Genomic DNA, 13,275 nt, shown 5'->3' with positions numbered 1-13,275 from the left:
GACACGTTTTTGGCACAACAGGAAATGTTTACCTCAGAAGGCCTGAAGGGAAATGAACAACCTCATCTCCCAGCAATAACCAGCTGGGGAACATAAAGAGTGAAAAAAACACACAAAAACCTGCCGTTCGTGACTGCCATAAACATATACTTACAATTAACCTTAATAAGAAATAAGCAGGAGTTGGCAATAGGGGTCATGTCGGTTTGGTCACCATGTCCCTAACACCTATAGAGGTCTCATCACAAGGTTGGTACCTTATAAATATTTACCAAATCAACGGTGTATACAGAAGACCTGAGTAAGTGCAGTGAATATCACGTTCTTCAATTTTGCAAAGACGTCAATTCTACCCTACTACGTGTGTAAAAGCCAATCAAAATCCCAACAAATGGATATAGGTACACATAGAGAAATACAGATATGTAAATATATAATTTTTTTTTTCTGTAGTGAGGACTGGAATAGTCAGGGATATATTAAAAAATAATAATTCTGGGGACTTCCCTGGTGGCGCAGTGGTTAAGAATCTGCCTGCCAAGGCAGGGGACACGGGTTCAAGCCCTGGTCTGGAAAGATCCCACATGCCACGGAGCAACTAAGCCCGTGTGCCACAACTACTGAGCCTGCGCCCTAGAACCTGCGAGCCATAGCTACTGAAGCCCACGCACCACAACTACTGAAGCCGGCGCACCTAGAGCCTGTGCTCTGCAACAAGAGAAGCCACCGCAATGAGAAGCCCGCACACCACAACGAAGAGTAGCCCTCGCTCATCACAATTAGAGAAAGCCTGCACACAGCAACGAAGATCCAATGCAGCCAAAAATAAATAAATAAATATATAAAAAAAGAAAAGAATAATTCTGAACAATTCTGAAGTTCATCTGTAATAATATATGAGCAAAGGAATAGAAATATTGATCAAAAGATAGAAAGGGGGCTTCCCTGGTGGCACAGCGGTTGAGAGTCTGCCTGCCGATGCAGGGGACATGGGTTCGTGCCCCAGTCTGGGAAGATCCCACGTGCTGCGGAGCAGCTGGGCCCGTGAGCCCAGAGCCTGTACTCCGCAACAGGAGAGGCCACAACAGTGAGAGGCCCGTGTACAGCAAAAAAAAAAAAGAATAGAAAGGTTACATACACACCCAGCAAACATCTCAATATATTTTATGCATACTGTCTTATATGAATGGGGGAAAAGATGGACTATTTAATAAACAAATAATCAAAAATATTTGGGAATAAATTAGATTAGACCCCCATTATATGCCCTCTACCAAAATTGTAGAAGGACTGAAGACTGAAATATAAAAAATAAAATAAATCAAAGAAGTCCAATTAAAATTATGAGTTATCATGTACATTTAATTCTTTTATCTCCTCAAATGTCTAGAAAAATGATAGGGAAAGGGATTTTTTAAAAAATGCATAATAATGCCTTCCCCCCAAAAAAACCTACAAACAGAACAGGAGAAAATTCTGGGACTTGGAAAGTAAACCAAGTGATAATTGATTTGAAGAAAGCAGAATCCCAGGTGAGAAATAACCTAATTCAATATGGCAGAATATCCAAAGGGATCAGGCATTGGTGGCACCAGGTATCCCTGAAAGTGGAGATACAGAAAGTCTAAAAACAAGGGAACTAACTGGTTGAATATCTGTTGAAGTATCTGTTAGCCTATCCATCACCCACCCCAGTGGTGAGAGGATAAAAAAGATCTATACCTCCCTCTACCTTAGGAGACACCACACAGTTAAAGGCAGAGGTACCATACTAAAAAAGGGAAGAGAAGCAGAGATCTTGAGACCTCCCTACCTCTCTCCACCCCTTCCCCACAGTCAGCTCCCAGTTCAATCAAGTTCCCACCCTCTGGGCAGGAGAGAGGAAGAAAAACATCCCAAAGCACTGACACTGGAGGCTCCCTGATGAAATGGTCCAGCTAGACGGACAGTGTTCACAGATGGAGAATAAGGTAGCCAACAAGCTGGCCCACATGCCCAGAGCTTCTAATCTCTGGATAGTGCCTACCATCTGGCAGCCAAAACCAGACATCTGAGGAAAGCATCTGACCTTTGAGGCTTTGCTTCTGGTGTGGAGGGTCAAGGTCTTAACACATCAATCCTCCAGTAAACAACAACCACAAAATCTGGGCAAAATACAAAAACAAAACAAATGAACAGAAAAACCTATCTGAGGGCACCAGAGGGTTAAGGAAAGCAGGCAGATTTTGGAGAGAAACAGGAAATTGTGGTTTTGGCCAGACAGAAGCCGGAGTTATGGCAAAGGTGCAGGGCAGCTGTAAATCTTGATGAGAAGCCACTATCTTTCTGACCAGAGGCAGCAAGAGAAGGAGTCTGGGGCAACCAGGACTGCCAGAGGGTGAGAAGGGATTGCCAGAAAGTAAAGAGACAGAGATGGTGAACCCCACACACCGGGTATAAACTCTTTCTAAGTCTCTGGTGGACCTCTGACCCACACATGCTTGGGGCAGACTGAAAGTAGTCTGAGCTGAGATTGGAGCTGCTACCTACCAGAGACGCTGACAGCATTTGCATTTTGAGACTCACCTACTTAACTGCCGCCAAATAAAAACTATCAACATCATCATAGCAATATAACAGAATCCTGAATCTCCACAACACAATATTCACAATGTCCAGGGGAAACATGACCCATTCTTAAAGGGAAAGACAAGAGATATCAAACCTAAGATGTTTTATTAACAGACAAGAACTTTAAAAGCAGCTCTTATAATTATGTTCAGTGAAGTAAAGAAATGTACATATAATGAATGAAAAGATAGGAAATTGCAGCAATGAAACAAAACATCACACTAAGAAACAAATAGAAATCTTAGAACTAAAATAGAATCTCTAAAATAAAGAAAGCAATGGATGGGCTTAATAAGCATGATGGAAATGACAGACAAAAGAGTCAGTGAAAAAAAAAAAAAAAGAGTCAGTGAACTTGAAGACAGACAAAACAAGAGAGAGAAAAAGGACTAAAAAAAACAAACAAACAAACAGAACAGAGCCTATGGACCTGTGAGACAATATCTAAAGGTCAAACATACAGGTAATTGGAGTCACACAGCAACAAGAAAATAGGGCAAAAGGAAAAAAGAGAAATCAAAGAACTACTGACCTAAAGCTTTCCAAACTTGATGAAAGATCTACATTATAAATTTAAGAAGGTCAGTGAACTCTGCACAGGATGAATTTCACACATCAGTCAAACTGCTGCAAATCGAAAATTAAAAGAAAATCTTAGTCGTCAGGGTGAAACAATACATTATATACAGGGGAACAGCCACTTAAATGACTATAAAACTTCTCATCAGAAATCATGGGGGTGAGAACACAATAGAGTAACTTCGAAGTGCTGAAAGGAGGGGGAAAAAAGCTAACCCAGAATTCTACTATGGAAGACAGAGAAATAAAAAGAAAAATTTGACTTGAGAAAACAGACACTGTAGGAAGATTGTAAAAAATCTATCATCATTAATCTCAGAATGACAAAACACTGCACCTGTGTGATAACCAGCTGAGTGCTATAAAGACTGAAAAATTACAGAAGAAAACTAGGAAATTAAAAATATAATTACACAGTGAAAATCTAGGGATTAAAGTTGGAAGACAGAATAAAGGTATTCTACCAGAGGTACAGCAAAACATAATGAGATGGAAAGTAGAGAAAAGAGAAAATTAGGTGATCAGACCAGAAGGTCTGACATGAATAACAGGAGTTTCACAAAGAGGAAACAAAACAGAAAGAAATAATGAAAGATAAAATACAAGAAAATCCCCCAGAACTGAAGGAACATAATTTCAAATGGGAAAGACCTACAAAGCATCCAGTTCAACAGACACCATACAAAACCCAGTTCATTGTCAGATTTCACAGGACTGGGACAAAGAGGGTATATCAAAGCTTCTAAACAGAAAAAACATGTCACATACACAGACCAGGAATTGGAAGGGCTGTGAACCTCTCAACAATCCTGGAAGCTAGAAGACAGTGAACTAACATCTTCAAAATTCTGTGGGAAAGTGATTTCTGACCTAGTACCTCAAACTCAACCAAACTACTGCTCAAGAATGAGAGTAAACTGAAAACATTCTGACAAAGTCTCAAATTCACTTATCATTCACCCTTTCTCAGAAGCTCCCAAAAGAGGTACATGGGATCCACCAACAAGATTTGACTCAAGAGGGAAGGAAAGAAACTTGTCAGTGTGATAAAGGAAGAGAGATCACAGATGGCAACTGTGCACTAGGCAGGAAGGGTAACTGCCCAGAGAGGAGAAGACAGAAGGTCCTGGGAGAGACAGCTCACACACGAAACTGATGTGCTTGAACGTAACAAGAGGAGATGTAGACAACCAGAGTAAATTTTGGAGCTGAATTATAATAAGTATATTTAAAAATATGCACCGAATAAAAAATAATTTTTAGCTTCAGGGAAAAATAAAAATTGTGCAAGAAAGAAACAGTAAACAGCATACTACATGGCTGAGCTATAACTCAGCATTTACATAAATCATAATAAACACTGAATATTAATTTAACCCAAAGTATTGCATGGCAGGTTGGGAAGATGACAGGACAGGAGTTGCACATGTGGTAATTACGAGGGGCGGTGAAAGAAGGGAAATATTCATCTTCTATAGGGAGAACAGATAACACTTAAAACGGAAAAAAAAAAATTACAACTACTAACATTACTTAGAGATATAGCTATAAATACCAAAAGAAATAGCATAAGGAGTTTAAAGTAAATGCTTCAGGCGGGGGGAAACTGGGGGTATGTGGTGGTATCAGGAAATGCTATTTTTCATAGGTCTAATAGAATAATTTGGCTCTTTAAATTATGTGCATGTATAACTTTGAAGAAAATTTTAAAACTAAATCAAAAAGAGAAAAGTAATGATGATACTAAAGTCAGAAGACCCTGTTGGGTGCAGAGCTGGGGTAAAGAAGCCATAAGAGAGTGAAAAGAACATACTTCAGAATACTGCATAGTTGAGAGGTGGGGGAAGCCTTTTTAAGCATATTAATTAAGCATAAATAAGTACTTAAGTTTATTTAAAGCTGTTTTAAGACTGAGAGATTTGACTATTATAAAATTCAAAACTTCTAAGAATAAAATAAACAAACAAAAACCCATAGCCATAAAGAAAAAGTCAAGAACAACACTGGGGAAGTATTTGCACCATATTCTTAAGTAAACAAGCCATTCTTAAAATTAATAAACAAAAAGGTAAAGAGTAACAAAAAAATGGAGAAAGAACATGAATAAAGCAATGCACAAAAAGAGAAATATAAACAGCTAATAAATATGAAACTGTCATTAATAATCAGAAATACAAATTAAAACAAGAGACCATAATTTTGGCTTACTGAATCAGCGAAGACTAAAATGCAAAAACAGTACTGATCAGAGTATGAAAAAAAAGTCATTCTCATACACCATTAAAAGACACAGTAAAGATGTCTTTCTAGAGGGTGTTTTGGAAATATGTATTAAATGCTTTTTAAAATATACATCATAATGTATTCTAAGGAAATAACTGGAAACGTTCACAATGAATGCAAAACGATATTCACAGAGTTCCTTAAAATGCTGAAAAATTGAAAACAACCTATAAGACAGAGTATCATGCAGATCATCAAAACTATGTTGTAGAAGAAGAATTAAAGAAAAAAGTTCATAATATGTTAAATAAAAAGGTGAGTTACAAAGCAGAATGTAAAATACGATCCCAATTCAAACAAATCAACAACAATAAATATATGTATGCACAAAGGAAAAAAAGATAAACGCCCAAGTGTGAATGGAAACTTCGAGCAGGTGGTGGTATTATAACATGTCCCTATTTTCAAGAAAAACTGTAATTTTTAGACAATTTGAAAACAAAAATAACCAATAAATGATAAGGAAAAATAGCATATAAGGGAGCTAAATAAAGACATCTGAACTTAGCAAAAGTCTGTTCATTACACTATTACTCATTTTGGGGGATATTTAATAAAAACTGCAAACTAGTAGTTGCATACATTCTGAAGAGTGAGATAATATATTTACATAAGAAGCAAGTGTTCTGGTAATTCATATATAGTGAATTTATAAAATACGAAACTGCTTTCTAGTTTCGATATATTCTTCAAAGAAAAAAACAATGTAAGTCTCAAGAATTCCTAACCTAAAGATCTCCACTACAGGGCTCTGAGAAATTCTTTTATTGCCTAATCCGATTTTGGAGAATTATTTATGTAATATTAAATGTCAGCATAACCCATAGTTAAATTGGTCGTTTCCTTTAATATTTTTCTATAAATTACATGTCATAAGGACAAACAGACTCTTTAAGGAGCAGAACATTTAACACAACAGAGATTTGCTATGATGACTATATAAAAATAAGGATGTCCTTTAAACCTAGCAATGCCTTGGCTAATAGTTTCTAAGATCTGGAGAAGTCTTTATGATTAAGAGTAAATTTTAAAAATCCATTTGCCATTCGGATGATTGATGTATCCCAATGACTGGAAATGGAAGGCACAGTGTATAATGTAACAAATGTAGTACCCATATAGACTCCAAACAACCCACATAACACCCCAGGCTTTTCACCTGCATGAGTAATGGAACTTAGGTTCAAGGAATTACAGGAGTATGAACAAAAAAATACGTTGGGATGCCATAGTGAGTGTATCATAAAACTTTAGAGCGTTTGCTAAGACATAAAACACCCCCAAGTTCTTTTTCTGGCAGTTGTCAGCTTGTGCCCTCCTTTCAGCAACTTGATATAGTGACGCTGTCCAGGGTGTACTTTTCTCATCATTATTAAGGGAAAAAAACAACAACATTATTTTCTTAACCTTCTGTAATGCTAACTGAATTGTTTCTTCCAACTAAAGAGAATATAAATAAACATGTAAAATTTACTTTTTAAGCAAAGCAAGGGCTCCACATCATAGGCTAGGAAATTCACTCTAGACAGTTAAAACTGGTCATAACATTCTACTCTGAATTTTAGTCAATCTTTATGAGAAGATTTCTTATGTCTCTTTTTTAATGCTTTTTTCTTGTTAAAACATAATTTTTGAATGAATCAAAAAGACACCAAAGAAAAGGAACTGCTTGCAGTGCTTGATGCACAGCTTTGACACAAGGCTCACCTTCTCTGGATGAGATAATCTTCCAGGATGTCGAGACAGCGCACCATCTGGGAGAAGATGAGTACTTTGTGGCCGCCAGCAATCAGCTTAGGGAGCAGTTTATCGATCAGCACCAGCTTCCCTGCTGCCTGAATCATGGCCTGCAGCTGAAAGTCGGGGGCATCAGGGCTGTGGGTTTTCCGGAAGTCCTCCAGAATTTTCTCCTCTGCCCCTAAAAAAGAATGGAACAAAACTATTCTCTGAACAAACTGTAAGAGTAATAGCTACCCTCTGCTTGACAGAGCCTAGAAAAAAATGAAATGAATCCTTAGGTCCCAAACCAACAGTCCAGTGAGGCAATGCTCTGTGTCCATCCCATGCCCTCAGCAGGGGGCTCTACAGGCAGCAGGGCTGTCCTGCAGAGAACATAGGTGCTCTGCTTTCCTCGGAAGTCTGACCAAGGAGAGGAAGGATCTGAAATACCAAGCTGACTTAGGCAAGTGAAGAAACCTTCAGAGAAAGCTGACAAAAAGACATACCTCTTGTACCATAAAAGCTTGGGATCAGTAAATCCAAGCCATATTTTGATTTAAAATTTTATAAAAAGTTTTATTGTAAAATAAAAAAAAAAAACTTCCAACACGTTCTCTACTCAGTACAGTTAACTGTTAAATTACCTGCAGAGAGTTTTAATCTCATTGCACCATGATCATTTTTTCAATGAAGTAACACATCTCCTTGCACCAAAGTGGCAAGTGTAGACTAGACCGCAGGTACACAAAGGACAGCAGGCTGACAACTGATATCCACCTTCTGATGGGCAGAGAACTGGGAGAGGTAGGCTCAAAACAGGGCTCTGTACACTCACTGGCCAGACTGCTTAGGCAGACCCATCAACCTCTTTGAACCTCAGTTTAATACTCTGTAAAAAGGTCAGAATACACACCCTGGCATTCCATGGGAACTTGATAACATTAGACTGTTGGCGATCAAGATGCCTGCCCCATGTCCCCCACTCACCGTTGATCAGGTAGGGGTGGTTACAGCACTTCCTCAGCTCCATCATGGTGTTGATGAGATTGGGCATGTTGTGCTGATTGGCCCCCTTGGTCAGGAAGGAAAAGTTCTTCTCCAGGATGGCGCGGTAGTACTTCTTCTGGATATTGGTCAGCTCTACTTCGATGATTGTCTCTTGTTTGGGAGCAAGGTTCTTTTCCACGTCATCTTTCAGCCGCCGAAGCATCATTGGTTTGAGGATAGACTGCAGTTTCTTCACCTGTCCAGGAAAATGAGACCTGTTCACCTGCCCCAATCCCGACTCAATAACCGTTACTGGGGTATTCCAACATTCACTACAATCTCTTGAGCATCTAATCATAGTACTGTGGCAGCAGATTAAATGAAAGATCATGCCTGATCCCTGAACATGACGAGCTTATAATAGGACTGTAGGGAAAAAAGGGATCTGGTTTTAATTCCCAAGTAATTACTGGGAACCTCTGTTGCAACCTTACAAGATACAAAGGGAGAAAGATACAAAGACAGGACCTCTTCTGGATGGAGAAAACAAACCTCTCTCTCTCACACGCACACTTGTGCAGCAATTACCTGAGGAATATTTTAAGCCACATTAGAAGGTACAAGTGATACTTTACAAAGGGAAGATGCTGAAAGAACAAAGTGAGAGGCAGACGGAATCTGGGGGTGGGCAACATGGATGAAGGTGGTCAAAACATACAAACTTCCAGTTATAAAATAAATAAGTCCTGGGGATGTAACGTACAGCAAGGTGACTCTAGTTAGTAATACTATATTGTATATTTGAAAGTTGCTAAGAGAATAGACCTTAAGACCTCTCATCACTAGAAAAAAGAATTTACGTATGTATGGTGATGGATGTTAACTCGATTTATTGTGGTGATCACTTTATAATATATACTACATATACTGAATCATCATGCCATACATCCGAAACTAATATAATGTTGTTGTCATTTACATCAAATTAAAAAAAGAAAAAGAAGCAGAGGCAATCTGGAAATGGATTCCTCCTACATCTAAATAACGACAGCAGCAAACAAGTTTGGGGGTAGCAACATGTAGAGCATTAACGTGGTAAGGTGACACCTCCCACTCCATCACGCAAGCTGTCATCTCAGGGGCACTTTGAGCCTGATCATATGCTTTGCTATGATTTGTCTGTTCTTCTCCTAACGGTCCAGGCCTGGACAGCAGATCTGTGCGCACTCGACCGCACTGGCACGGGGACTTGCTCACTCTCCCAAGAAGAGGGCAGAGAAGGGATTCAAAGTCAAGGCACCTGAGTTCACCCTGAGCTAAAACATGATACCAATAAGATTAATCCTGGTGGGAAAATAAGAGAAAAGGCAAGTGCAAAAGATCAAGTTTCAAGTCATAAAGAGCTGTTCAAAAATTTCAGAAGGGGTAGATTCTGCAGAAATAAATTGTGGACTGTACCAATGCTTCCCGATGAAATACAAAGTGATTTACAGAGAGTGATTTAGAAGAGTTACTTCCTGGAGCAGGTTTTAAACAATGATGAATATGCCTTACTTTTTAACCAGATATACAGACAGTTAGTGTCGTTTTTGTGGTTTGCTCCTAACTAACCCCAATCTTAAATCTAATCCATTTAATGAATGCTTTGTTTTAGCAATCATGGTACTTAGGAATGTAATCCCCCAAATGGATAAGGAATTACTATGTAAGAACCCAAAGAGGAGAGACACAGCTAGGTAATCGTTAAAGACAGGGACAAATGCCAATCTGCCACATGCTGGATTCAGCTTTTGCCCTTCACTTGGTTCATACCTTGAATCATTTAGAGTATACTACATGCCAGACACTGTGCTGGTCAATACAACAAACACAACTTTGCAGAAGATGTGGGCCTTGTCCTCAAGGAGGTCATTGTCTAGGAAGAAGAAAAAATGCATACCACAAAATAAGTGCAATGGGAGAAGAGGATGCATTCTAATGGTCCAAAAATGGAGAGAGAGGGTTGGAGCTGGCTTTTGAAAGATCAATAGATACTGCAATGTCGAGAAGTGGAATTAAGTTTGATTATTCACTGCTCTCAAAGTCTGACTTGCCACAGAAGTAGAAACAAACAGACTGGGACTACAGAGTGTACTCTTGATTTCTCTGTTAATGAAATTCCCAAACCTTCTCAGTTCCCAAATTCTCGGCCCCAACCCACTCTCACACCATTGCTAGATTAATTTAGCAGAACTAATTATTCCTGCAATCAAAGCCCTACACTGCTTCTCTAATGCTTACCAAACCTTCAACCTGTCTTTCAAGATCTTCCCACAATATATCGCTAAACTCCTCCGGCTTCATACTCCTCAATTCATCCATCCTGTTTCCAGCTCAACCCCAGATGATTCCCAACTACTGAATAAATTCCATGGCTGATTATGATTATTTTTTTCCTATGCAAAGCAGTCATCATCTCTCTCTCTCTCTGCCTACTGAAAACTTACTCACCCTTAAAAGTCTATTCTCAAATTATACTTTCTCCATGAAGTCGTTCCTAATTTCCAAACAGATGTGACCTTTCTCGCCTTTAAAAGTCCTCAGCTCTATTAACTGTTCCTCTTGCGGCATTTAAACTTGTCTGCCTTATTTCTGCAATGTCCAGTTGAGATTTCTACCCATAGTAGATAGACTGGTTTTTTTTTTTTTTAAATTTTATTTATTTATTTTATATTTATTTTTGGCAGTGTTGGGTCTTCGTTTCTGTGCGAGGGTTTTCTCCAGCTGCAGCGAGCGGGGGCCACTCTTCATCGCGGTGCACGGGCCTCTCACTGTCGTGGCCTCTCCCGTTGCAGAGCACAGGCTCCAGACGCGCAGGCTGAGTAGTTGTGGCTCACGGGCCTAGCCGCTCTGCAGCATGTGGGATCTTCCCGGACCGGGGCATGAACCCATGTCCCCTGCATTGGCAGCCGGACTCTTAACCACTGCGCCACCAGGGAAGCCCAGACTGGTTTGTTTTGAAACAGCTTTGAGTCTAATAAGCTAGACGCAGGACCAGATCTTTGAAAACAGGACATTTAGTTGATTTGGACAAAACTGGACTTGCCCACTACTCTAGTGTACACACCTGCCTTCTTTTCCTCACTACCTGTGTATTTTGTTGCACTCAAGAAAATAAGCCTGGAAACATGTTGCAGGTGATGGAGGAGGGATGAAGGATGAAGAAGGCAGAGGAGGAGGGAAGCAAGCCCCTGAGGCCAGAGCTATGAACAAAATCACTGAACTTACATATGAGATCAGTGAAGGCAGGAGGCCGGATATAAGGCATTTTGGATGTTGATTCATTTATCCTTTGGAGTAATAAGAACTGCTAATAATCAGTTTATCCTCTTCAACATAAACAAATGAAATAAAGGAGGCAATGCTCATTTTACGAGGGATGTGAGAACTTGCTAACTCCTGTCCCCATGGTGACTTGTTTTTGCCTTGATGGTGAAGGTCATTACCACATTGTCTCCTCAAATCCTTCAGGCTCCTATTTACCTGCTCCTCTGTTTTCAGATCTCCAAACTCCTCCAAGAAAGCAGTCTCTGAAGGAAACTGTGACGGCTCCAGGAAGTTGAGCAGACTGAAGAGCTCCTCCACCGAGTTCTGCAAGGGCGTCCCTGTGAGCAGTACCTTGTGTTCCTGCATGAATTCACAGCACGGGATGAACAGGGTCTGAACCACCGAAACAGCGGGTTTTGGTGAGAAAATGATGCCAGGGCATTCTGGGCTTTACTGGTGGCAATTCTGTTTTGCCAGATGATGATATTTCATCATCAATATAGGAAAGAGGCAGAGGTTGGTTATAACACATGTGACTCGACAGAATAAGTGTGACAACATCAATAAACAGATCAACCTTCCTTTCACATCCCTGAGCCCAGGAGCAATTTCACGTTAGTTAAAGCACCCATTCATTCATCCATTCATTCATTTGATATTATGGAGTGCCTGCCTGCCACAGACTGGGCACTGTGCCAAGGAGTAATGTTGAAGGCCATCACCTTTGGTACCAGATCATTCAGGGACCTGGAAACAAGCCAAAACACCTTACATTTCCAGGTCACAAATTTCATGGTATTTAAGATTTCCCTGGGTCCCTCTGGGAATCAGTCTGTGGCAAAGGCCAAATTGTTGACCCAGTTCGTAACAAAAACATTTTGCTTCCTGCATCATCAGAGCCATAGTGGGCAAAAAGAAAATCTAGGGTGAGCAGACTGTGCACAAGTAAGCTGCATGCAGATGGCTAAAGAATGCTTCCTCTACTGTGAACAGAAGGGGCCTGTGTTTATGCAAAGAGCTTGCCAACTCTCACCAGGGCCATGAGCTTCAGGCCCTCCAGAAGTTTGCAGTTCCTATTCTTCAATCTGTGGGCTTCATCAATGATCACACAGCTCCAGTGAATCTTCTTCAGCTCTGGGCAGTCTGCCAGGATCATCTCAAACGTTGTAATGACGACATGGAACTTGAAGACTCCTGACAGCGGGTTTCCCTAAGGATGACAGAACCAAAGACAAAGCTTTACGCAGAGCCAGAGAATCCAGCTACTGGGTTACCAGCTGGGTTAGAGGAGGCAACACTATAAATGCTAGGACCCAGGTGAGAGCCAATAAGCGCTTCTTCCTCAGTTGAGAAGAGAGAGAATACGACAATGAACCAGCTATTTAGACAAGAGAGAGACCCCATTACATCAATGAAACAAAAGCAAGAGAGCACGTACCCTCACAAAAGTGAGACAGAGGAGCCATGCGGAAGGCCGAAAAGGAAGCTTTTTATTTATTTACTTGTCATGATAAGGAAAGCAGATGAGTGCTGATTCACACATTCCCAGCCAGACACTGGTCTATGCATAGCTGGAATGCCCAAGGAAACCCTCTTTGCTACTTTTTAGGTAAAATTAATTTCACCTTGTAACTTGGGTTCTAGAACAGATTAGACATCATGATCCTGATTCACCCAGGACAAGTGCTACCAGGCAGGACACACCTTTGTCTTTCAGCCTGTCTTAGTGCTACCATCGCTTTAAAAAGCAGAGCTTCATCACGTTACAGCACGTCTTAAATTTCTTCTCAG

At 40.2% G+C, this 13,275-nt stretch overlaps 1 protein-coding gene across 1 annotated transcript in view; it reads right to left on the bottom strand.

The window, feature by feature from the left end:
* Nucleotides 1-13,275, bottom strand: part of CHD6 (chromodomain helicase DNA binding protein 6) — a 213,826-nt gene that overhangs the window by 73,640 nt on the left and 126,911 nt on the right. The window contains 4 exon segments of the mRNA XM_032605037.1: nt 7,180-7,390; nt 8,179-8,434; nt 11,701-11,844; nt 12,518-12,694. Of these exon segments, the coding sequence (XP_032460928.1) occupies nt 7,180-7,390; nt 8,179-8,434; nt 11,701-11,844; nt 12,518-12,694 (788 nt within the window).

The sequence above is a fragment of the Phocoena sinus genome, chromosome 15, assembly GCF_008692025.1.
Source record: "Phocoena sinus isolate mPhoSin1 chromosome 15, mPhoSin1.pri, whole genome shotgun sequence".
Classification (NCBI taxonomy): Eukaryota; Metazoa; Chordata; class Mammalia; order Artiodactyla; family Phocoenidae; genus Phocoena; species Phocoena sinus.
This window is presented reverse-complemented; position numbering and strand designations above follow the sequence as displayed.